At 41.7% G+C, this 27,716-nt stretch overlaps 1 protein-coding gene across 1 annotated transcript; it reads left to right on the forward strand.

The window, feature by feature from the left end:
* Positions 1 to 4,558: 4,558 nt before the first annotated feature.
* On the forward strand, positions 4,559 to 26,986 carry mal2 (uncharacterized LOC100127865). Its single transcript, NM_001113157.1, is given in 4 exon segments — positions 4,559 to 4,705; positions 14,523 to 14,693; positions 21,758 to 21,910; positions 25,081 to 26,986. Coding segments are annotated over 4 exon segments (525 nt in total). The 5' UTR covers positions 4,559 to 4,576; the 3' UTR covers positions 25,153 to 26,986.
* The last annotated feature ends 730 nt before the right edge of the window (positions 26,987 to 27,716 follow it).

Genomic DNA, 27,716 nt, shown 5'->3' on the forward strand with positions numbered 1-27,716 from the left:
CAAAATTAGGTTTAATGCAATATTCCGTGTGTGTATGGTGCGTTGTCAAAACGACTGATATTGGCAAAAACCTTGGATAATGGTTGAAGGGAAGGTACAATCGCTGGGGGGTGCCAGTGCCAGACTCCCCCAGTGATTGTAATCGCTTACCTAATACCCCAGACTGGTGCCCCTGTTAGGAGAAAAACATACCAGCCTGGGGTAGCTGTGGTAGAGCGATCCTCTTCCTTCTTCTGGAACAAAAAATAATCTGGCTTTTTCAGTCTATTGTGCATGTGTCAGCCCCAGGATCACAAAGAAAGAAGAATGGAGGAAGAGGAGTTCTCGTTGGCAGCTACCCCAGGCTGGTGCGGTTTTATCCTAACAGGAGCACCAACCCCCCCAGCCCAATAAATAGTGACTGTCTATGGCATCTTACAGCAGCCCGTCTGGTATTTGCCCAAACCCACAGATTGCCAGTCCGGTGCCCGTCCTGATATCTTTCTCTCCCTATATAGACATCAGCTTTTTAGCTAACTGCAGCCATTCCATAAAAACACACAGAGCTACTAGTAGCAGCTACTTGTCACAATTACTTAAATAGACAGTGCTGATCATTTACTGATAACTGTCTCTACGTGTGTTTTAGCAGAGGCAATTCTCAGTATCAGGGCCGGAACTAGGGGTAGGCAGAAGAGGCAGCTGCCTAGGGCGCAACGATTGGGGGGCGCCGGGCAGGAGCCTTTCCTGCCTACCCCTAGTTCTACTTTGTCATTGCCTCCGCCGCTTGTCATTAGCGGCGGAGGCAATGACCAATCTAATCGCCCCGCCCCCCCCGGCACCGCCTCCTGTGCTTTGGCGCGCATGCGCCGTTCGGGGGGGCGGGGAGGTGGGCGGAGTTGGCCGACTGGGTTGCCTAGGGCGCCCGGTCGGCTTGGCCCGCCCCTGCTCAGTATTGTCTATGGCAGGGGATTTTCTGGTCTTTAGTAGCCGTGACAAATAGCTGCTACTAAGTAGCTCTGTGTGTCTTCACCCTAAAAGCTGAGGCAGGCAAAGGTAGGCAATAACATTTGAAATTGTCAACTGTAGTGTTGTGTAAATGAGTCTCATAGAACAAAACACAACCACACCTGTGGGCAAATATCTTAAAGGAACAGTAACATCAAAAAATGAAAGTGTATAAAAGTAACTAAAATATAATGTGCTGCTGCCCTGCACTGGTAAAAGTTGTGTGTTTACATCAGAAAGTCTACTATAATTTATATAAATAAGCTGCTATGTAGCCATGGAGGCAGCCATTCAAAGGAGAAAAGGCACTGGCACATAGCAGATAACAGATAAAACACTATTGTATTCTACAGAACTTATCTGTTATCTGCTATGTAACCTGTGCCTTTTCTCCTTTTTTCCAGCTTGAATGGCTGCCCCGGGGCTACACAGCAGCTTATTTATATAAACTATAGTAGTGTTACTGTAGCAAACACACCAGTTTTACCAGTGCAGGGAAACAGTGCATTATATTTTTATTACTTTAAAGCTCTTTCATTTTTTTGGAGTTACTGTTCCTTTAAGAAACAAAATAAAGTAGTAAAAATAAAGTCCTAAACATAGTACGTACCAGAAATAAGCTTGGCATAAGGAAGGGACAAGGAATAAGGCTTGTATGGGGTAATCTTGGTACAGTAGGTATGTTGTGCTATGATTTTTTGCCCTTTTCCACTCTGAAGCACAAACCTTATTATGAGATATCCTAGGCATTTTATTTTTATCCACAAATCCATAAATAGTGGGATACCGGATGTTTGGGCATCCAATAGACTACTATCCTATAGCCACACTTGCACTTGTGGTCATAAACGAGGCTTTCTTACTGCATGATTGGTTTTCCTTAATGTCTGTGTATGTAACAAGATCTATATTGTTTGTAGAGTAAATACTGTTTAATCTGAAAGCAGTTTTGTAAATATACTGACCCTTTATTATGTTGTTGTAAGCACAATGGTAGCCATAGTAAGGGAATGTTTAACAGCTCCTTAGAAACATGCCCACCACCCTTCCATGACTTTACATAGCTTGTGTCTTTCTTGGAACCCTCCTTACACATGGATATAGTTCAGGAAGCTTTACATGTTCTGCAGTATATACAACATCCGCCAGGAGTTGAGGAAATAAAGAGGAGGTTCCGTTCATCATTGCTTCCTGCAGTTCAGTTGTTTGAACCCAGAGGTGGTCGTCATACATGTGTTTGGCATCTACTAAGGAATCAGTGCTTAGTGACGTCTCTTGTGTCAATGAAAGTTTTGTATCATAAAAAACAACATATTCTTGTTTTCAATGTAACCTCAAAATTCTGTCACATGTACATGGTCACGGAACTTCTTTAATGAGATCTATTTTGGCATCAGGAATGGGAAAGTATGCTACTTTTAATTTAAAATGTTTACATCTTCAGAGAAACCCTGCAAGCTATGGTCAATCCATAAGGGTTTTTTGAAAAGTACTTGTACTTATAAGAGCCAAGCTATAAACTAAATATACTCTGGATAAAGATTTCACACAGTATTTCTCATCAAGTCTCCTTGGTGAAACTCAACGGAGAAAGGTAATCTCTTGGGTCACTGACCACATGTTTTGGTTAAGGCTGAATAAATCTGTTTGCTTTGTTCTACCGTTATCTAACTCAGTCGATGAGAAGCTCAGCACTTGCCCTGTGATATCTGCGCAGTAGCTACCTGCAGTTCGAAGCAGCCTCATCCAGCCATATTGAGCCAATCCAGAACAGGTTCCTTGCCATGCACTGTTACATCCTCTTAAAAGAGTTGGGGTGGGCCTGGGCATCGGTACTGGCGATGGGGAGTATGACTACAAAGGGGTTAACTATTGCTTCAAGGATCTGGTACCTGACTGCACATAGACCCAAACAACTCGACCATCCCCTACTGAAGACAAGAAGGGTGAGAATAAGAAGTTTGGGGCATAGGGGGAAAAATGGGGCCTAGACCTACATTGTGCGGGCTGCTAATGCCAGTGGTTGGGTTGGATCTGAACAGCTTGGGTTCCCGCTAACCCCTCCTCACCCTTTCCCTTTAATTCTTTGTATTGTGTATTAAGTAAGAATGGGAATTATTCCCTAATTGGGGCACAATTAATTGCCTGGAGTCCGACCCCAAAACACTCCTTGTCAGGGCCACAGACTGCTCTTGTTGACTACCTTAGCTGCCCCTCACCTCTGAGGTGGGCTAGCACTAATTCTCCTAACTTCTACCTAGTCCCAACAAGGTACAGCCTCCAGCCTGGTCTGGCTCTGAAGTGTATCCTGCCTAATCTCCTGATCAGTCCCTGACTCCTCCACTTCCTTATATTGGCAATTAAAGGGAATTCTCTAAGGCCCATCCTTAAGGGTCTATCTATCACATGGGTGAATATAAATAGCAATGCCAGAAAGGCCAAGAGATAGGAAACCATTATGCTTCAGCTGGTGCAGAACTAGAACTCTCACCACTTCCCTCCGGCTCCACCTGCATTTTATACACAAATTCAGATTCAACTTTAGATATAAATCATAAAATTGAAATATGGTAATGATATTTGAAAATGAATGCACTTTGAATGCAGATTATGTTTTATTTAGGTATGAATCCCCTTTAGGAGGTAAGTAGCCCACTGTAAAGCAGATTTATCATGGGCCACAAATTTCCACATGTGCCATCACCCTTATAGGTTACACCAGGTATAAAGTGGTATAAAAGCAGTGGCGTAACTAGATGTTACTGGACCCCACAGAAAATTCAATTTGGGGCCCCTATAGTTGACCTATGCTATTAAGATATATTGAAATTGCTCTATAATTAGGGCCTTATTGCCCCCCCTACACTCCTGGCTCCCCCTGCAACATCAGGGTATGATTCTCTGTAGTTACGCCCCTGATAAATAGTGAATGATGTTGTTAGTCTGGTATAAAGTCATTTACACACCTTTATAAATACTTTGGGACTCATTTATAAACACTGGGCAAATTTCCACCTGGGCAGTAACTCGCAGCAACCAATCAGTGTTTAGCTTTTCTTTACCAGCTGTGAGTAGAACAATAAAAGCAAAAATCTAATTGGTTGCCGTGGGTAACTGCTCAGGTGCAAATGTGCCCAGTGTTTATAAATGACCCCCCAGTGATTTACTATTTTAATGAATCATTTTCACAATCATTTTTACAGAGTTAGATCACTTTACCCACCTTTATACAGAAAATATGACCCTTAGATTGCTACTATCTACAAAAAACAGTAATCACTCCTTTGCCTTTATTTCATTTTTTTTCTCCTTTTATGGGAGCAATTTTTCTTCTAGTAATTATGAACAATATTGTTCTTTCTCAGCCGAGTCTTTTATTAGCATCCATTGTCCCACCTTTTAGTGTCTGGCCCTTAGGCACACCTTCCCATCCTTACATGCCTTCACCTGACAGTCAGACAAAGCTTGTAGGGTTGGGCAGAGCTACACCTGCCTCCAGGTCACATGACAAGCTCAGGTATACACACAGCAACCTGTCTGTGCAGGGAGAGGGCTGCAGTCGTCTCTGTATGACACAGAGAGAGCAAGCATGGCGGAATCAGGAGTCCCTCCAGTGCCCAGCCCTGCGGCCATGTCCTACCCAACAGCCTCTATGAACCTGCCAACGGGCACAGAAGTGCTCAGGACATACTCTGGAGCCTTCATCTGTCTGGAAATTGTAAGTTGGACGGCTGTGCGATTCTCAGAGATTTGCTATAGACAGGAGTGGGGATTGAGTAACACTGAGGGTAGAAAAATGGCATAAAGGGACTTTGCCCTCAGCCATACTGAGTCCTGCATTCTGTAAACCTGCTCATTCACATTCATTTACCATCAGAAAGTCCAAAATTGGGCCAATATCCTAGGGCCCCCACACCCTTGCAGTATTACTGAGCAGATTGCTGCTATATCAGAATTTTTTTATATTTTAATAGTTACCCTTTATATTTCTTTTAATATAAGTGAGGTAGGGAGAAGAAGGCAAAAGTGGTGGTGGGAAGGGAGGGGATACAGCAGTAATCCAATCACAGCTTTGAAACAATTGAATTCACAATCACGAAATTCATACCGGGCAATGATAATAGATTATAATCAATTAAAATGAAGAGTTTAATCAGGGGAAGCATCTAATTGATATATTTTACCCATGTAGCTCTCTCTGGGGATGGGGAGACACCCCACCATAATCATTATTATTATAGGAGCGATCTCGCCAGTGTCTGTGATTTATTTATGGGCGAATCTTATCTATAAGGCCCAACAAGCATATTTGATATTGGAGGGAGGGCTAAAGTCTCCGTCATGTATCTATCAGTATCGGTGTGTAAGTGGACATGTCCATACCATATGCCAGAATGTCCCATCACATTCCCCCCACAATTTTACACGTGGGAAAGGGAATCTGATTCGATGGAGCTGCAGGCAAAGCCGCCTTGTACAAATGCTGTTTATACACTCATTATAATTGCATAATTATAGGTTTAAAGCAAGTAACAGCATGTTAGAATGCTATGCCAGGGGTAATTATGGCATTTATTTCTGAAATAAAAACTTTTATCCGTATTCTGCCTGAGCTTTTGTATCGCCAAGGACTGTAATGAGGAAACCTCTCATACACAGATAAAGCCCCATTACTGGGCCCCCGGCCCCTCCCTACAGAATCCCAAACCTGATAGTAGAGACAATGGAATCCTACACCGATAGAATGTTGATAGATCTGATGCAAGACCGGATAGCTTTCTTTGCATTTGATTCAGATATGAGCTGGATCTGTGTATGAAATATACAGGTTACATACGCACACTGACACAAGAAGGAGTTGCAGAGCCCCCTTTTTTTTGGGGTGCAGGATAGGTGGTGTCTCTTATTTTCTGGTTCTGGAATCCAGCAGATGTGCATTGGTACCTTCAGTGTATATAGTAGCTGCCTTGCAGAACTGGGGCCCTGAGTTTGATACTGAGCAGGGCACTATCTGCAAGGAGTCTGTATGTTCTTCCCGTGTCTGTGCCCAAGTACTCCTGGTTCTCACACCCTACAAAAACATACAGGCTAGCTCTTTATAAAACTGACACTTGGCCATGACAGGGAAATTGGATAGTAATCTCCCCTAGGGCAGCAACTGAATGCTGAGCAGTCTCTGTATAGCAGTGTGTAAATGACCCTGTATAACTTACACGGATTGTATAAACATACATACCTCTGTGGGACACACACTCCTGCCTTGTTATTAATATTAAGCCTTGTCTTTGTACATTAAATGTGCCCAATTATAGGGGCAAATAAAGAGGTTCAGAACAGTAATAATAATAATGGAATTACCAGCAGGTGGGCTATACAGTAGGTGCACTAAACTGCACTATATAGGGGGGTAATTGGTGGGAACTGAGCATAAAGTTGTAACATGTATAGATATACATACATACATGTATGTTATTCTCCTTGGTGCTGTAACCTGAGGACACATAATTTGCTTAAGGGCCTCTCTGTGTTATTATTATTTCTGCCTCTACACTCATGTATATCTAATCCTGCATAGGAGATTATCCATTAGCCTCTTCCTATTGCAGTTTCCTTTTCTGTTTTACATGGTACAGGGAAAGTTCTGAATTAGGGAAAGGCCATCTCCCATAGACTCCATTATAAGCAAATAATTCTAATTTAAAAAAATGATTTTCTTTTTCTCTCTAACAATAAAACAGTACCTTGTACTTGATCCCAACTAAGATATAATTACCCCTTATTGGGGGCAGAACAGTCCTATTGGGTTTATTTAATGGTTAAATGATTCCCTTTTCTCTGTAATAATAAAACAGTACCTGTACTTGATCCCAACTAAGATATAATTACCCCTTATTGGGGGCAGAACAGCCCTATTGGGTTTATTTAATGGTTAAATGATTCCCTTTTCTCTGTAATAATAAAACAGTACCTGTACTTGATCCCAACTAAGATATAATTACCCCTTATTGGGGGCAGAACAGCCCTATTGGGTTTATTTCATGGTTAAATGATTCCCTTTTCTCTGTAATAATAAAACAGTACCTGTACTTGATCCCAACTAAGATATAATTACCCCTTATTGGAGGCAAAACAATCCTATTGGGTTTATTCAATATTTACGACTTAAATTATGGAAATCCAAATTACGGAAAGACCCCTTATCCGGAAAACCCCAGGTCCCGAGCATTCTGTATAATAGGTCCCATACCTGTACAGATTTTAGTTGTTTCTACCTACATGCCCCCAACGTCCCTGTAGTAGTCACAACAACCTTACCCTCTATTATTACCCCCTGAAATGCCCTCCTTTTATCTGCTACCAGCTGTATTCTGGTTTTGCTTATTGAACATTTATCTACACACCCTAAGGCAGTTTCCAGCATTGTCCATGAGTTCTTTTTGTCTAATAGACCAATAAATTGTAGTCACTGTTTTACATTCTTGACATTGTATGGCTTGTGATATCAACTTTTGACATATTTATGAATAACTTTCAAATCACTATAAACCTAATTGTCACTGAAGTATCTGTCTGTCCTTTGCTATTCTCTGCACTGGTGTTCTGACTACATGAACCATTGAAGCAATGTTGCAGTCATTTCTGTCCTGCAAGGGCTACATTTCCCGCAATGTCTTGCGTCTTCTGCGATGACATCAAAATGGAGAAAGAAAACAGTTTGTTGTTTTTAGTGATTTGTCATCTGAGAATAAATGCTTCACCCCACCTGTGCATTCCTGCCAAATGTTTAAGCAAGGTGTATCCTGTTGTTTTTGAAGAGCAAATGTCAGAATGAGCTAGAATAGCGCACTGGTACTGTTACGGAAAGCTGAAGACAAATAAAAACATCTTCAGAGTGGCCCATGTTTATATGTTTCCGGCTTGGACATTTGCGTATTTATTATCATAACAGATGGGAGTCGCTGTACTTGACTGAGTGAATCCCTGATGTAGAGCCAACCATAGGGGCCAGGGTCCACAGGCACAACCCAACCTGTGTGCTGCACCCTGTGTTGGGCTTTGCTTGGAAGGGTTGAACATTGGACTTTGGTCTTTTCTCAAACCAACTTAACTATGTAACTAAAGGGATAACATAGGGGCACTGGATAGGCTACCACTATATATAAACAGGCTATGCATTAGCATTTAGGGTACTGGACCTCTCATACCCTAGGACAGGGTTCCCCAACCAGTGGCTCAGGGGCAACATACTGCTCACCAACCCCTTGGATGTTGCTCCAAGGGGTTGGTTTTTGGTAAGGAGGTTGCATAAAAACCAAGTATAATTATTATTATTGACATTTATTTATAAAGCGCCAACATATTCTGCAATGCTGTGCCAAACAGAGACTTCTGTAGGCTGCCAGTCCCCATAGGGGCTATTAAGTAGCCAATTATAGCTCTTATTGGCACCATCAGGAACCTTTTTCATGCTTGTGTTGCTCCCCAACATGTTTTCCATTTGAATGTGGCTCACAGGGTATAAAAGGTTGGGGATCCCTGCCCTCGGAGATAGGGATATGTATAGATTTTGCAGTCAGACAGGATGGCCTTTATTGCTGCTTTCATCCATGCGAGGAATGCTGAACAACAACTGAAATGAAACCACAAAAGTGTGCGTCAGGGTAGGATCGCCTTAAATAATATCTAAACAAATGAGAAAACATACTCGATTTCAACTCAAACCACAGTCATTTGCCACAATCTGCATAGGTGCATAACTCATGAAAGGGCACTGTTAGTGGAAGCGTAGGCGAGGCGCTGCTCTTATGAAACGCCACTCCCTGCTGCCTTTGGAACATACAGAAAGACCATAAAAAAATTCACTGTAGGGTTTTATAGAGCTTTATCATTAGCTTAGTTCACCTGCACAGGATACAGTACAAACTTATCTGAATGGCAAACACTTGCGGGATCATGTAACACAGGTTTTATTTGCCCTTTAACCCCATAACTTGAGTAACCCGTGACACAATGGCAGATTGCATTTCCAGCGCCGATACATCTGACAGACGTACATTTCTACATGTTTTTCAGATTTTGACATACTTGCTCAGGAGGTCAGGTCCCAAATCTGGGAATGTATGACCGGCACAAGATACAGCTCTAATACGATCTTACCTTCTCACCCTGGGGTGATTTTGCACCCCCAGACTGACCCACCGGGAAACAGGGAAAACTCCTAGTGGGCCCAGGTGTCAGTGGCCCCACTTGCTTTCAACTATTAACCCTATTTCATGGTCATTCCCTATTTCCGTATGGGAATAAGGAGGCTTAATAGATAGAAGAAAAAGTATATTATCTAGAAAAAGAAACTGGGATAACAAAGAAGTTAAAGTGGTGGTTCACCTTTACGTTAACTTTTAGTATTTTACAGAAGAGCCAATCCTAAGCAGCTTTTCAATTGGTCTTCATTATTTATTTATTTTTTATAGTTTTTGAACTATTTTCCATCTTCTTCTGACTCTTTGCAGCTTTCAAATGGGGGTCGCTGACCCTGGCAGCCAAAAAACTATTGTACAGGTATCGGACCCCTTATCCGGAGTCCCGTTATCCAGAAAGCTTCGAATTACGGAAAGCCCGTCTCCCATAGACTCCATTTTATAAGCAAATAATTCAGAATTTTAAAACTGAAATAAAAAAGAAATAAAAAAGAACCTTATAATTGATCCCAACTAAGATATAACTAATCCTTTTTGGATGCAAAACAATCCTATTGGGTTTAATTAATGTTTTATTAATTTTTTAGTAGACTTAAGGTATGGAGATCCAAATTATGGAAAGACCCCTTATCTGGAATACCCTTGGTCCCGAGCATTCTGGATAATGGGTCCTATACCTGTACTACAGTTTTATTGTTATTGTTACTTTATATAACATTTTTCTATTCAGTTCTCTCCTATAAATATATCAGTCTTTTATTCAAATTGCTCCCTGGTTGCTAAGGTAATTTGGACCCTAGCAAACCGCTGAACAAAAACTGATATAATTAAAAAAACTATGAAAAAATGAAAGACCAATTGCAAATTGTCTCAGAATATTACTCTCTACATCATACAAAAAGTTAACTCAAGAGATGGAAAGAGACGAGAGGGATTAATAGTTTAGTAGTGAGTGGGCCCATAGTTCAAGGTTTTCTGGTAGGACCCTGGCATTTCAGTCTGACACTGTTAGGGGCTGATTCATCAAAGTATGACAGGTCCAAATACAAACATTTCGTATTTTTTGGAAAGTTTACAACTTTTGCGTATTTTCTGCAATATTTTCGTACATTCGCACAACTTTTTCATACTTTGCCTCAAAAATGCGCGACAAAATCGTGTTTGTTGCGCCAAGTACAAAAGTTTCGGATTCATTCAAGCTTCGTTATCGTGACTTTCTTTGGGCCGGGTTGGAGCTGCAGAGTGCCACTGAGCCCTATGGGAGACTTTCCTTGGGCCGGGTTGGAGCTGCAGAGTGCCATTGAGCCCTATGGGAGACTTTCCTTGGACCGGGTTGGAGCTGCAGAGTGCCATTGAGCCCTATGGGAGACTTTCCTTGGGCCGGGTTGGAGCTGCAGAGTGCCATTGAGCCCTATGGGAGACTTTCCTTGGGCCGGGTTGGAGCTGCAGAGTGCCATTGAGCCCTATGGGAGACTTTCCTTGGGCCGGGTTGGAGCTGCAGAGTGCCATTGAGCCCTATGGGAGACTTTCCTTGGGCCAGGTTGGAGCTGCAGAGTGCCATTGAGCCCTATGGGAGGCTTTCCTTGGGCCAGGTTGGAGCTGCAGAGTGCCATTGAGCCCTATGGGAGGCTTTCCTTGGGCCAGGTTGGAGCTGCAGAGTGCCATTGAGCCCTATGGGAGACTTTCCTTGGGCCGGGTTGGAGCTGCAGAGTGCCATTGAGCCCTATGGGAGGCTTTCCTTGGGCCGGGTTGGAGCTGCAGAGTGCCATTGAGCCCTATGGGAGGCTTTCCTTGGGCCAGGTTGGAGCTGCAGAGTGCCATTGAGCCCTATGGGAGGCTTGCCGGGTTGGAGCTGCAGAGTGCCATTGAGCCCTATGGGAGGCTTGCCGGCTTGGAGCTGCAGAGTGCCATTGAGCCCTATGGGAGACTTTCCTTGGGCCGGGTTGGAGCTGCAGAGTGCCATTGAGCCCTATGGGAGACTTTCCTTGGGCCGGGTTGGAGCTGCAGAGTGCCATTGAGCCCTATGGGAGACTTTCCTTGGGCCGGGTTGGAGCTGCAGAGTGCCATTGAGCCCTATGGGAGACTTTCCTTGGGCCAGGTTGGAGCTGCAGAGTGCCATTGAGCCCTATGGGAGACTTTCCTTGGGCCGGGTTGGAGCTGCAGAGTGCCATTGAGCCCTATGGGAGACTTTCCTTGGGCCAGGTTGGAGCTGCAGAGTGCCATTGAGCCCTATGGGAGGCTTCCAAAATCATGCACTGAAGGATCAAAGTCAGAAAGGTTTTCCCGCCGGTAACAATTGCCAGATACAAAAAATTTGTACTTTGTAGACATTACCGCGATATTTTCGTACTTCCATATACAAATTTTTTGTACTTTTAAAAAGCACGGTACAAAAAAGTCATATTTAAAATCGTACTTTGATAAATGTGCCCCTTAGTCTCAAAGGTAAATTATGACTTAAATGGAGGAGCAGTAACATAACAGCCATGGAGCTGGTGTTGGTGGGACATGACCCTTTTTTCTGCTTTACTTGTTCTTTGATTGCAAACAATTGAGCACAATAAGAAGCGGTCAGATATTACAGTAGGAGAGGAACCAAAAGGTACAATCCACGGGGCACGACTTGTTAACTTACCAGCAGGGTGCCTCGGGGAGCCCGATAACTACTAGCACTGAGCTGTAATATAAACCCCTCCAATAATATCAATAAGTGCATTCCGAAGACAATAGACATCAAGATAGTTCATGCTGAGCATTGATCAAAAGATTATCTTGTGAATGTTAAATACTTCTGCCGAGGAAGCTCAGTCAGATACGGTTATCGACATGGAGTTTGCCAAAAAATTTAACATTTAACAGATTACTTTTTGATTTGTACAGTCAGATAAAGTTCATATCCCTCAAGAAGGTCCAGCTTTGTTCTTTTACAATGACCACAAAGTGGTAAGAATTGCCCACAAAGTTCTCCAAAAAGTGATGAGCAAATTTTTTTTTCGGCAGGAATGGATTCGCATTTCCGCATTTTGCCATTGGCAAATAGTTTTGTGAAACTTCGCTGGAAATTTTTTTTTTGTTGTGCATCAAATTATGAGCGGTCACGTCAAAATTGTGCGCGGTCACGTCAAAAAAGTGCGGGCGACAAAAAAATATAGATGCTGGCGACAGAAAATAGACGCGTGCGACAAAAAAAAAACGTGTGTGAACAAAAAAATGACGTGACAAATGCATTTTGCAAATGTTTCACTGTTCCGTGAATTTTCTTGCCGTTTCGCAAATTTTATGGCGAATCGAAACGGGACAGATTCGCTCATCACTACTTCACTACTCCATGTTATTGATGTAGAGTTGTCAAGACTTTCCCAATGCGGCTTTTACTTCAAGGGAAATTATCCCTCTAAATCGACCTGTTGACTAATAAAGTACCCTATAATACTTAAAGACTCCTATTTTTGCCGTTTTTTTTTTTCAGAATTCCTAACTTCAGTTAAAAATGTTGTGTACTAGGTAGAGAGACCGACAGAGGGTCAGAAATAGAGTATCATTTGATGGAGTGTGGTTAGACCGTAAAAAGGAGGATAAGGGTGTGTTTGCCAGGTGGCTAGTGGGTTAAACACTGCACATGTATTCCACCATCTTGGTTTCTGTAGTGCTGAGTGGGAGGGAGTGATATGGCTGGAGGTATGACCCCACTGAGATATACCTGTAAATGTAAAACACTGAAGCCACAGAAATTGGATCTCATGATCATAAAAGCCAGTTTAATAGCTTTATTGGCCTCTGAAGACTATAAAGAGTAGAATTTAATGAGCGTGCCTGTTTTATGAAATGTATTTTTGCCCAACTGGTGCAACACCCTCTTCCTCGTACAGTCCGTGGTACAGGCCTTAATCAGACCCTTTGCTTTGTCTGCCTTGTGTTGGTCTTTTCTGAAGACCTCTGTGTCTTCTTCCAGCAGTCTCACTGGGCCTTTCCATGCTTGTCTTGTTTTAATCTCATGTCTGTGTCTTTCCTTCCTAAAGGTCCCCATACACGGTAAGATCCGCTCGCTTGGCGAGATCGCCAAGCGAGCAGATCTTCCCCTGATATCCCCACCTACGGGTGGGCAATATCGGGGAGCTTGAAGTTAAAAAAAAAAATAATCCGACCGGATTATGTAAGCGGCAATGGGGCAGTCGGTTCGGGGACCGCATCAACGAGCCGATGCGGCCCCCGATCCGACTGAATCTTTTAGCCTGGCCGATCGATATCTGCCCAATTTCAGGCCAGATATCGGTTGGCCAGCCCGCTCGTTTCTGCCCCTGCACGGGCAGATAAGCTGCCGAGTCGGTCCAAGGAACCGATATCGGCAGCTTCTATTGGCCCGTGTATGGGGGCCTTTATTGCAGTCTTCTCACTATGTCTTGCCTTGTCCCTGGGCATTGCCTGCCTTATTACAGTGCCTTGTTCCAGCCTTATTCTTGAGCCATGCCTACTTTATTCCGGCCTGTTCATGAGCCTTGTTTGGATAGTTCCAGCCTGATCAACTTTTTTTAACTGCCTTTGTTTTAAGTGTGTCCCAGTATCCTGAGATCCTTTCTGCTCCTATCTCTCTCATGTTCTAATTGTCTGGGCTTGTACACCCAGCCTGTCCCATGTCTTGTCAGCACTTCCAAATTTTTCTGTCCAGCTGGCAATTCGATTCCTGTCTGGAGACCTTTCATCATTTTCTTTTGCAAAGGGCTTCTTTTTCCTCTTTACATACCCTTCATTTAATGATTGAACATTTTATATAACATGACATTTACTGTCATACATCAATGGATATGATGAATGGAAATACAAAGCTTGGCTGGAAGATTTACTGCTTGTTTATCAAAAAACATGTTCCCCAAGTTACTTTTCATGTTGTACCTAAAACTTATTTTTGGCTCTTTTATAGTTTTCTGTTTATTTAATATCTTGCTACTAGGAGAGCAAAATGCCTGTTTTATCTGCAAGCTCCCTTCCTAAACAAGTCTGTTAGAGAACACCACTGCACAATTGGTTAATTCATGTAAAAAAGTTGTTCCCAGACCTGATGCACAGTACTGGCACACAAAAAAAGTGAAATATAACCCCAATACTGATTATAAGGGAAAATATTTAAATCTTATACAGTTAGAGTGCAAAGGGTGACTTAGGATCTCATTTATACCCCAACAGACGGTGTAAGTTCTAGTATACTAATATCCTTACCCAAAAGTGGACAGTGGAAGAAATGTCCCTGCCAAAAGTGATATGAAAAAATACTATTTAAATCACATTTATACAAATATTTGAATTTGCCTTTTCTAAATGTAATCCTTTTTCTTCCTGCAGATATTCGGGGCACTTGTATGGATCTTAGTGGCAGCCTCGAATGTCCCGGTCCCCGTAGTCCAAGGATGGGTCATGTTTGTGTCAGTGACGGCATTCGCGTGCTCGCTCCTCCTGCTCTTGGTCTTCCTCACCGGCTTTGTCCATATGATTCCGACCAACTGGAATTTTGTGGTAAGGTTTTCCTACTGCGACTGTTTTATGCCTAATATATTCATTTGCTCTCTAGTTATATAATCAAGTACATATGTATTAATCTTAATCTTTTTGCTTTTTCACTTCCGTTAAAAAAAATGGATGCCCTTTTATTCTTTTATAGATTTTTGGTCTGTTGCTTTCATGGTTCTTGCCTTACAACTCTCTAGGCTCAGTTTCCGTATCAGACACCCACACGTATATAAATCCGTAATTTCACCAGTTTCTGGTTGGAATGAGAAATATCCCACAGTAAGCAATCTACTGTATTATGTTGTGCACAAGCAGTAACAACCTACTGAAAACCTATTGTGCCAAATTCACACTGGAGAAAGTGAATCCCAAAGATTAATTTATCCAAAATCCATGACCCATCTTTATGAAGTCAGAACCTCTTCTCTGGCTTAGGTGTGTTTTTGGTTGTTAAACAGACAATGATCAGCAAGAATGCTATAGAGCATGGGGACTCTAACTCAAACAGAATTGGTTTCTATTTTCCACGACAATTGATCCACAGGGATAAGCACAAAATACTCACAAGATGTAAGCCAATTGATTGGCAGGTTCAGTGTAGAGCAAGTGAAATAGAGTTGCACCACTGTTGAGAGTAGCCGGGGCAGTAACAGAATGTCCTCAGGGTTTCTACCTCTAGTGTTCTGGATCCCATACAGCAAACCTGGATCAGGAAGAACAAATCTAAGCCTGATACCCTTTTCACTCACTACTCGGGTCCCTTCACTAAGGCAGCAGAGCTTGTAAAGGAGAATACTCCCAGCTATCTCTCCTGGTTGGAGCAAAGAAGCTGCTCTTGCTAGCTATTTCTGATTTACTTTCCTAAAAAGTTTTATAATATACATCCGGGACTAGCTAATTCTTGTTTATGGGGTTACTGTTTCCTGACATGGGCTCCCAGATGCCCATGTATCTATCTATAAAAGCTTGGGAGTTTATGTAGAAGTTCAAGGCAAAGTCAAGCCATATTTTTAATACAAGATTTTCAAGTTTTTCACAGGGGCCACGGCAGGGGTTTCTTGGGGGCCCCTGCCCTCCTCCAGTCCGACCCTGGTGTTGGCCCAGGTCACTGGGACATAAACGGTATATATATTTAGTTAGATTCTATATATGTAGGGTCTGTAGCTAAATCTTAAAGGGAGCAACAATTCCATGGAGCAGATTGCCTTCATAGATTCTTTGGTTTTCAGTGTATGGGTAAGCAACATGATAAGCAGAAGGACCCATTAGTTCCGCCATGTGACTTTATCTAATTACTCTTACTTTAATGATTAACCAGGGCAGGTTAAATTAACCATCCTCATCCCTTCTGTAGGCCGCTGTGAATACACAGAGATGACTTCCTAGTTGTAGAATAAAATATAAGAAATCTGAAAGTGTTTATTGGCGCCTTCACTATGGTTGGCTGTACTATAACGACCCCCCGCCCCGTGTCTAGGGGTTCAGAGGTCAAGAACTGCCGATTTGTGTGCAGCAGTTTTTTTGGATCATAAACTTTGGTTACAAATATTTTCCAGTGATAAACTGTTTAAATGTGTGCGGTTGGCCAGTGTTTCTACAAGCTTCTGTGGGTGATGCTGCAGAAAGAATACGATCAGCAAATAGGTTGTCTTGGGCCCACACAGAGCGTAATATATTGCCAAATAATGTTGCTCTGGCATGGTGTGCTTAACTTCATCTTAACGTACTACTTGTTGGTGGTTGGACAAGATATTTTTATTATCCAAAAGTCAGAACGTTTCCCCTAAGGCCTACACTTTGGCCTATATTGTAGGGTCTTCTACCCTCACCTACTCCCCCTGTGATATTGCCCCCGCCCCCTTCCCTGCTAAGAAAGCCTGCAGAGGTTGCAACCCCAGCTGCATTATTTCCTATCAGCTGATCTCTGAGGGAGCACACAGCCCATCACTAAATGGCGGCTCAAAGGAACGGTTGTAAAAGGGCAATATTTACTGATATATATATTCCAGTTTGGTGAGATTTCTCAATAGGTCACTTAATTTGATATAAACTCTTGGTTAAATATTCATTCTGGGGGTATAGTTTTCCTTTAAGAGTACAATCGTCTTTGGAGGGCTCTACTCAGTAAGTGAGGACATATTCTATTTGAAGAATGAATCAATTTTACACTCCCAGTTAAACCCCTGTAGAATGAGTCCCTCCTTATCTGTAAGGCCAGAGACCTGAAGCTGGAGCAGGATAATATTATATTATCTCTTCTTACAATAACTGTGCTATTTATTTTGCTTTGTCCTCGACCTGAGAGGTTATTTCCCAAGCTGCCCAGGGTATAGGCTTACTACATATTTACCCAACGGAGGTCTTCACATAACTTAGGCATGCCAAGACATTTTCTTAGAGGTAAAACAAAGGGCAAGATTTCCAGCCTATTGTTTCCAATTCATAAAAAACCAGCATCATCTGATGTGCTAACCCGTATATTCACATGATGCAAGGCAAACAGGGAGGGAGGGGATCCATTGGCTCATAAGCAAGCAAGCGAGTTAAGTCACATTGTTGTGCCAACTCCTCAGGCTAGTTTGTACTGTGGGCAAAAGGAAGGGCAATGATATCTGTACAAGAATTCAATGATCATTAAAATTCCAGCTATAGTTCACCCCGTGTACCAAGAAATATATCTTTTATTTTATTTATATTTATTTTTATTATAAAAGGAGAAGGAAAGCTTAAATCACTGGTGCACCAAAAGTTAGGCACCCACCAGCAATTATATCCACTTACTTAATACTGGGCTATTAGTAAAGAGTCATAGGTTCTCCATATGTGCCTCTTTGGTTGACCTTCAGATTAAGTCTGTTTCTAATGCCTTCTATAGCAGTATGCACTATGGCAGCTCCAACTTATATACAGAAATGCAAACACAGGAGGCCTATGGCAATGGCATAGAAGTGTACATATATATATATATATATATATATATATATGTGATAATTGTTTCATTATTCATGTCCCAGCCCTGATGGACTCATGGTACAAGGGGTATAGTCTCCAATGCATAGTAGTTGGTTTAATAGATAGGGAAATCAGCCAGTACTGTACTATTCCTGTGAATGGATAGGATTTGCCTATCTTGCCACTATCTAGTGCAGCGGTTCTCAACCTGTGGGTCGAACCACCCTTTCACAGGGGTCGTCTAAGACCATTGGAGAACACATATTTCCGATGGTCTTAGGAATAATTTTATGGTTGGGGGTCACCACAACATGAGGAACTGTATTAAAGGGTCGCGGCATTAGGAAGGTGGAGAACCACTGATCTAGAGACATTTCCTTTATTCCTTGTCAAAGGTTCAACTTTAATAACCTATTTTTGGTGCTCTGTGCCTAATTGTGTAGTTAGTACCCCGATTATTAGTGGCAGCCATAGGGTGCTGCTGAGCTATCAGCCCCCCACTGTACAGTATATTTGGGGGTGCTCAGAGCTAAAAGGTGCTTTTTTTAAGTTTTGGTTTCAGCCCTGCAATGATGTAGAGTTGTGCTGCCTCACAACAGGTTTGGAGGGAGTTGTCTCAGACAGAGCATTGGCATGGCGTCAGAACTGTCTGCTTGGAGAAGCATGAGTGGGTGATTGTAGCATTCCCAGCCGCACCTCTTGGCTTCAGCTTTCATCTTTGTAGCATTTCAAGTGTGATTCATGTGTTCTTCCATGAGTGCTGTTCAAATGTAGGCTTGTGGCCTAGATGGACCCCTCTAAGGGATTTATATGACCCCAACCTATACTCTCTGACAACTCTTTTTTACATTGTTGGTTGGATTTGCTTCCATTGATAATAGTCAGGTGTTGTACTGTGTTAGTCATTGAAAAATGCAGCAAATATAAGGGGATTACCTTTTATTGGCTAACTGATTAAGTAATAATTGCAAGCTCTCGAGATGATGACAGTTCCAGAACATCTTTAAAGGGCATCTATCACCCTAAATAGCTTGACAAGGGCAGCGTCAAATTTGCGGCACTTATAACAACCTTTCACTCTTAACCTTTGTACCCTTTTGATCCCTCTTGGAACACACTCACACAACAACCCTTTTGTGGGTAGAAAAGGCCGCAGCCCGTTTATTTGCAGCATTATAAAATTTGCCATTATTACACATAACCCCATTTAACAATAACATATTAATGTAATTAAATAACATATCTTAATCTCTTGATAACACAATAACAATAAGAAGGCTGCTTTGTGGAAGCTGTACCTGCCCCCACCGCCATCAGTTCCTTGAGTTTAAAAACCCCCTTTCTCTAACCCCCACAGCCCCATTTACCACCGACCTATGGCTGTAATCCCTATACTCAGGCCTAACCTTCTGTCTACCTCTCCTTTGTCTGTTGAATCCTCGGCTGCGACTATGGTCTTGTTCCTCACATCTCCCTTTCTACCCTCTTTTTTCTTCTCAAATAAGGGAGGGAGGGTGGGAGCTTGTTCTCTCAAAATGGCCACTTTCCCCTATGCTCCTCCCCACTTGTCTCCTTCTTTCTTCACTCCAGCCAATCCCCTTCAGGACTACAATACCCATACTTCCTATCACCAAACACTTTCCCTGGGCCTATTTCCTATCCTTGTCATGGCCCCGTACCCTCAACTCCTGCCTCATTCTATTCCGGGCCCCCCTTCCCTACCAGAGGTGTGGGCTAATAGAGCCTGCAGTACTGTCAGGGGGGGAAACAATAGTTTATTTATATAAAAAACAGCCCTTGTTGGCGCTAGGCCACCCCTACACTGAGAAGGAGCTCCCAGTGTGGGCAGCCATGTTATTTTGCGAGGCTCCTTGCTCATTCATTATGAGCGTGATGTAGGAGCAGTGGATACAACTCCCTCGCATATGTTACACACATGCGCATAATGAATGAGATGTGGCACTTGCTCGTTATGTGCATACGAGTGCCCTAACATGGCTGCCCGAACCTGGAGTTCCCTCTTGGTGCGGACAGCCTATACTGTAGGGGGCTATATTTTGTAAAAAAGACTATTATTGCCCCAACTGGAGTGTGGGCTCTATTAGCCTGCAGCTCTGGTAGGGGAAGCAATTTTAGGGTGATCAGCCTGAAGAAGAGATGTAACACTATAATCTCTAAAGCATGAAGTGCTATTACTGGAAAATACTATTGTGGTGTAAGAACAGGTTATTAACAAACTTGCAGGAAAGGTTTCCTTCGGCAGCTATGCCTATAGATTATTATTATTATTATTGGCTTTGTTCAGTAGGGAACACCCACAGCCCAGAGAATTCCATGTCTTCAGGAACTCTGGTGGTTCCTTGTACATGGATTATTCTTCTAAATGACCAGAATGATTAGACAGCCTAATATTTCCTAGTATTTCCATTAGGTTTATTAGCCTTTTAAAGAAAGAAACGTAGACAAGCACAGCTTTAGAAGCAAGACCAGAAGATATTGTTTTGGAAATAGGTTTGGGAGCGAAGGTTCCTACTGTAGTGTCCTCTCCAACCCATACCCTGCAGGCTGATAGAAAAATGGGAGAAACCCATTTCAATTAAAGGTTAACTATACCCCTTAACCATGTAGTTCTCGATAAACATATATTGCATTAAACAGCTCATATGCTTCATCTAGATTGACCATTACCATAAAAATATACTTTTTTAGTAATATGTGCCATTGGGTAATCCTAAATAGGAAATACCAAGGGCCGCCCCCTGGGATGTTATGATTTACAGTGCACACAAACAAGCCAAGGCACACATACATGCTAGGCCCCATCAGCCAATGAATGGACAGAGTTCTGCCTTTTGCTCCGACACTACTTCCTGTTACAGTTAGAGCTGCATCACTTCCTGTCAGCTGATCTCTGAGGGAGCACACAGCCCATCACAAAATGGTGGCTCAAGGGAAAGGATGTAAAAGGGTAATACTGATATATATATTCCAGTTTGGCGAGATTCTTTAATAGGTCACTTAATATAATATAAACTATCTGTTGGTTAGGTACTCATTCTGGGGGTATAGTTTTCCTTTAAATGTTCAATATTTTGTTAATGGATCCTGAAGGGCCCCTCTCTGAGTGCTGCCACTGCTCCGGTGTTGCAATCTCTTTCCTTCTACCCAGTGTAAACATTACATAATGACTTGCTTATCTGTGGCAGAAACAGTTATCGCGCTTCCCTGATCATATCTATTAATAAGACTGGGCCGGTTTGTAGAGAAATGCATCAGTTGGTGTTACAGTCATGTGCATTCTTAGTTTCCAGGGTGGAGAGATGAATTAAGTATGTTAAAGGTCTCCGTGAATGTGTCCCACACTTATTTTTACATAAACTACTGTACCACAACATTTTTTTTTTAATGCTGTATCACAGGGATCCCCAACCGGAGGACCTGGAAGAAACTTTGCCCTGTAGGGATTTTAGTGCTGCACTATACTGCACTAGAGGTTTATATACCACTGAACATATCAACCATACAGATCTTTGTGCTTCTAAAGGAACATGGGGAGGCAGTGACACGTGTAGAGGCCAATAAGACGACAGTCATACTGTTTGTGACTCATCCATTCAACCCATTGGCTGATTGGCTGATACCTGATCAGCCTGTACATGGCCACCGTAAGACGTGTGTTTGTGCCCTCAAATTTTGAGGCCAGCAAACACCTTGAATTATACTACATACAAGGAATATTGTGTAAATACACATAATTCACTACATTTTATGACCAACCCTCAACTTTTTGCACACAGGGTAGCGAGAGGCTTGGAGGCATGCAAATAATATTACACCAGGGGGTTACTCCAGTACAGCTGGATAGTAAGAGATAAAACTTCATTCAGTAGTTGCCAGGGAAATTAGTTTAGCAAATCCACAGTCAAGGGTTCAAGCCCAACCATGAGCAGTGCAGGTAAGTCAATGTAACCTGAACAGAACCTTTGTCCCTTGCTCAGTAAAAGTTTCTAGAACTCATGGGAGTAAATAATAGTCAGATGAAGTGCTGAAAACTCATTTTTTCTCAAGGTGAGAAGGAAGATGGACTCTAACAAAAGGCGCCTTGGTTTGTTTTCCAGGACCTCGCTTACCACTTGACCGCATTTGTATTCTATTTTGGAGCCTTCGTCCTTGAAGCTGCAGTGACCTCTCTAGCAAATCTGATGCGGAAGGAAAACTCGACTGTCATACACCTTGATAATCGCATGCTTGGGCTGAACGTGGCTGCCACGGTATGTACCTATAATCTGCGTAGTATTTCATGCATAATGGATCTCGCCTGGATAATGAATGGTAACCGAGGCCCCGCCTATCTCTATCAGTTCTGGTACAGGTATAGGACCCGTTATCCCGAATGCTTGGGACCCAGTTTTCCGGATAAGGGGTCTTTCCGTAATTTGGATCTCCATACCTTAAGTTTACAAAAAATCAATAAAACATTAATTAAACCCAATAGGACTGTTCTGCCCCCAATAAGGGGTAATTATATCTTAGTTGGGATCAAGTACAGGTACTGTTTTATTATTACAGAGAAAAGGGAATCATTTAACCATTAAATAAACCCAATAGGGCTGTTCTGCCCCAATAAGGGGTAATTATATCTTAGTTGGGATCAAATACAGGTACTGTTTTATTATTACAGAGAAAAGGGAATCATTTAACCATTAAATAAACCCAATAGGGCTGTTTTGCCCCCAATAAGGGGTAATTATATCTTAGTTGGGATCAAGTACAGGTACTGTTTTATTATTACAGAGAAAAGGGAATCATTTAACCATTAAATAAACCCAATAGGGCTGTTCTGCCCCCAATAAGGGGTAATTATATCTTAGTTGGGATCAAGTACAGGTACTGTTTTATTATTACAGAGAAAAGGGAAATCAGTTTTAAAATTCTGAATTATTTGATTAAAATGGAGTCTATGGGAGACAGGCTTTCCGTAATTCGGAGCTTTCTGGATAACGGGATTCCGGATATTCTCTTTCCTGCTATGTTTATTTCTCATGTATTCTGCCTAAAACTTACATTATGATGAAAAAGCTGCTTCCTCGCACACCTGTGTTGTCTAACTGGCCCTTTAAAGGAAATTATATATACATATTACATACTCTTCCTTAAACATTATGACATGGCTGCATCCCTACACACCCCTGTTGCCTAATTGGCACTTTAATAGAAACTATATATGCATATTACTTACATCTTCCTTAAACATATATTATGACATAGCTGCATCCCTTCACACCCCATCTTGGCCAACTGGTCCTGTAAATGAAACCATATATAGTGAACAATGTACCCCCTGTTGTGAAATATAAGACTATTATAAGTCACATTATGAGTCCCTTGACCATATAAAGGCAAAAAAATGGAACAGGCTGAACTAAGGGTAGGCAGAAGACATGCCTAGTGCAGAATGGTGGGGGGCTCATACCTCTTCTGCCTGCATTCTACTAGTTTTGGACCTTCTGTAATGGTGGCAGCAGGCTATCAGTTCTCCTCAATTCTAAAGGGGAGCAGTGTGATTGTCACGCTCCACGGGTGGTGGGGCATTGTCTTGGGCGCTCGTTTGACTTGTGGCCCAGCGCTGATGGATGACGTCACTAAGCACTGTTTATAACTTCTAGAACATTCATGGCTTCATATTACTGTTTCTTCCTTAGATTAAATTATGATGATATAGCTATAAGGTCCTCTAGTTGTAGGTCTTAAAACAATTATACCTCTCCCCTGCCAGATCCCATTTTCTGTTCAGATGAATATCAAGAGGGGACTTCTCAGGAAACCCTCATGTAGGCATCCCAGCATGATCCCCCACTGATATCACCAGTATCACCTTCTACTGTATTTGATATTTTTCACCACTGTGGTGAACCATGACGGTCAAATCATCTGGTCATAGAGCAACAGGTTACTCTCAATACAGTGAAGTTAGCTGCCAGACTTACATAAACAATCTACTATGCAATGGTATCATTTCTTAATATATCCTTATGTTTTATACTTTTTCCCTCTGGTTATTATCTAATAAAGTTACTCTGCAAATAGGTGCAAAGTCTTTCTCTGTTCAGTTATGCTGCAATGGAATGCGGGTGAAGTGTGCTTTAGATAAGCTGATACCATGTCATGTTCTTACTATGCGAATGCCAAGTATTGAAACAATCCTTTTATTGCTGTAATTAAATAACTCTGTCAAATGCACATTATATTGCTCTATAAACGTAAGGCAGTTCTAGTTATTCTTTAAAGCCAAGGGCAACTGAAGGGTCAGAATTTGAGCAAGACCAACATAAACCATCCCAGTTATCATCTTGCTCTGCGGCACCTTCTATTTCAGCCTACAGCTGCTCTTCTGCAGGTTCCCACCTTTATTGAGGAGATTGTGTGAGAAAGCCAAGGGCTCAGACTGAGCAGTAATTGTGTGTCTCCCAGTGGGAATCTGGGACAGAAACTGTATCCAGGAGAAAAAGGTGCAGTTATCGTTATCCAGGAAACCCGAGTTCCTTGACGTTTGTGTACAATGGTTGCTGGGGCAGCACCAAGCTGTGTTGCTTCTCTTTTGTTCCCTTCTGCACTGACAGATAATGGTTAAATATATTAGCAGTTTCAAAACTAAAAATAAGTTACCCTTATATTTATTTTTGTACATTTCCAAGACTATTTTATATGCAACAATAAACCAATAAACCATCTTATGCCTCTGATGATCATTCTAGAAGACACAAGGGCAAGTAAGTAAGGAGATAATTTGAGAGTGTGAAGAGGGTTTCTTTTACAGTGGATATACTGGCAGAGACATTAGATAGCTTTAAGAAAGCATTAGATGTCTTATAGCAAGTGAAAAGCTACCAATATTAATACATCCAGGTCCTGGCTTCCTTCTGAAGCACAGACAGCATTAATAGACATTATCCGGTATTTGTCTCTTTGTGCAATCATAGGCATTGAGCTGGACAGAAAATGGGATCAGATGACCCCATATATATCAGATTTATGAGAAATCTGGACCTTTATAGAGCTGTCTACTGTGTAGTACAAGCCTGTACTTATAATGTGTATAACCTGTATTATGGGGGGTGGGGTTTGATCACATCATTTGTGAACCTAATGCAAGAGGGGGGTTGAGGTTGTTGCATGAGTTTCCTCATCTCTAGTTCAATAAGAGCATCCATGACTTGTGCTCTATCCCATTTCTTCTTCTCTCCTACCCCCTAACTTAATTACTTAAGTTATTCTCCCCCACCCCTGCATTCATCCTATCTTCTAAAATGTAATTGTCTCCAAAAAGTGAATATTATTTTTCAGTATGTCTTTCCTTTGCTCTTGGCATTATTTTATTCTCCTAAACTCCCATGTCTATGAGGGCAAACACACTTATTGTGATTTTTTTTCCCCCCCACAGATATTTGCTTTTACGGTTACCGTTTGTTATGGCTGCAGCATGGTCCTAGGTTTTCGGCGATGGAGGTCTTAAGCCGCTAGAAGACCAGGCAGACACCTTATCTGAAACTGGTGCAAGTTAATGGATGTTAAGAGAAAGAACTGTAATCTAGAACGTTTCAACGAAGAGATCAGTCAAGGAAGACTTACTGGAAGAATGAGATCCAGATATCAGCAGAAGGAGAAACAAAGAGAAAGCCTCCTTCTAACATTCAATGTGCATGGATTTGCGGCTGTAAGATCCTGCTGCAATATTCAAGTAAAAAAACAGACCAACAAGAAGCCTGGTTTAAGCATTTATATCTGGTTAAGCAGCAATGACAATATTATACAAGGCCTTCAGCACAGTCTAGAGGTCTTAAATTATTTAAAATCATCATAATATCAATTTTGGGACCTACAACCAAACAGCCATGAAGAAGATATTGCAATAATTCTAAGGTTTGCAATGTTTGCCAAAGAAATACTATTATGCGCCATCACCGCCCTGCTATTTGTTATACTGAAGCTACAGCCAATAATAAGAAGACTAAAGTACACAGAAGAATGTGTTCCAATATTGCCGGCTAAAAATTTGTCTTAGGGGCATTCTGGATATTTTGTTGCCCGGGCAATTTCTGAGCTGGAGAGCAGGCAACAACAATCTCAGAATCACTCCCCATTCACTAAGATGGCAATCAGTTGGACTCAAAGGAACCTCAAGTCACAGATTTTGCCAAACTGAAGAACAGGAGGGTGAGGGGTGTAGATGGTTGGTCAGAGGTTTTCACAAAAAAAGGCTTGGATTGGAAGAATTCAGATGGGTTCATAGCTATCCAGCATTAAATTTAGTGCTATATTTCATGGGAACAATAGGTCAGGTTAAGCATCTGATGAAGTGATGAATAACTACTAGCTCAAATGGCTACTCATAATCCATAGTCATCAGTGTTTTCTTAGATTTGCCCCAGCTCAATACTTGGAATAGCTGAAACTTGCACTTGTATGATGTCTTTGGTTGCAACAAACCCCCTGTATTATTTCAATGCCCAAGAGCCAACACTTGGATCTGTAAAATTGTACCAGCTTTAGTATTTTACCTCTTTAGTTTAGGGATAATTTTGGCTGGACTGGTCTGGATCCAGATGTACTGTATAAGGTTTCTTTATTATACATCAAACTCTGGATAACTGTGAATCCTTCTGTAAAAAACAAAAGAGAGCCATGATGCGCATTAAGAGTTGAAGTAACTAGTGATCCTACCCTAAAAACCGCTCAATTGCTTCCTGGATTCAGAATTTCCCTTTGCAACACTCTCCAACAATAAGATTAGAAAATTACATTTGATTATTTTGAAATAATTGCATTGTCTTTGTACAGAATTCTAGAACAAAGACATCTATTTCTAGTTGTTGATATGCTGTGAGTCCGATGGAACATTCCTAAAGCCATGGTCACATAACTACAAATGTATCTAATGGCCCTTGTACTTGCACTTGTTTGTAACTGTCTCGGCATCTTAAACATTAATAAGCCTCACAGCACAGCATTCACGACTCTTTGTCCAACAACTCAGGAGTCATTTGTTCCAACAGGTAAATTATATATTAAGCTTTATCAACAGATCATGTTTCCTTTACATGACTTTTACTTTAACCTCTGTAAAAGTTTTATGGCAGGGCTACCAAAACCTGGGCTATGGGCCGTTTGGCATTAAGCACATTAAGCTGTAGGCTAGACAGGCCAGACCAAGTGCAGTTGTAGAACAGAATGAATGTGATGCATTAAAAGCCTACCTATTTGCATTGTAATGGTAATTCTTTTAAAAACATTGTTTTGTGTTTGAAATATCCAGTATATTTTATAGGAAGACTCGGTGCATTTTACAAGAAAAAAAGAAAAACCTAAAAATAAAAAAAATTGTATTTGTTTTATTCCATGAATACTTATTGTTATTCTTCAGTATTAAGACATTTACATTTGAAAAAAAAGTGTTTTTATTTTATATTTTTTTAATGATGGACAGGTTCTACTATAACTAAACCTTTTTTTTTTTATCCCTTTTTAATTAAGCGCTGTTAGCCCCCCTAGCCTGTGTCATTAGTGGTGAGCGAATCAGTCCTGTTTTGCCGAAAATCTCACGAAACAGCAAAAAGAAATGAAATACATTGTGCAACATTTTTTTACTGCACAACTGTTTTTTCCACCCATTGGTGTCTATGGGGGGTGTTTTGCAGCAAAACCTGGTGAAAAATTTCACTCATCACTTTGTGTCATGGATCGTTTCATATAAATCTTAATAGAAAGTGACCTGGGCCAGATAGAAGAGTCCATACTTCATTACACTATTATATAAAAGAATTATATTTGCTTTGGCCAGGCCAGCGCCGTCTCCACTCGTCAGTCCCCTTGGTTTTGAGTTGCTGCAGTGATGAGACTTGCGGAGTCAGGATTTTCTGAAAGAAAAGCGAGACACACCAATCCTTGGCGGGCCGGATTATAAAGACCAATGGGCTGGACGTGGCCCGCGGGCCGTAGTTTGCCCACCCCTGGTCTATAATATACGGGTATCCAAGACCCGAATTGTATTCCCAGATACACTTTGAACCCTGCCTCAAG

This window comes from Xenopus tropicalis, chromosome 6, assembly GCF_000004195.4.
Source record: "Xenopus tropicalis strain Nigerian chromosome 6, UCB_Xtro_10.0, whole genome shotgun sequence".
NCBI classification, from domain to species: Eukaryota; Metazoa; Chordata; class Amphibia; order Anura; family Pipidae; genus Xenopus; species Xenopus tropicalis.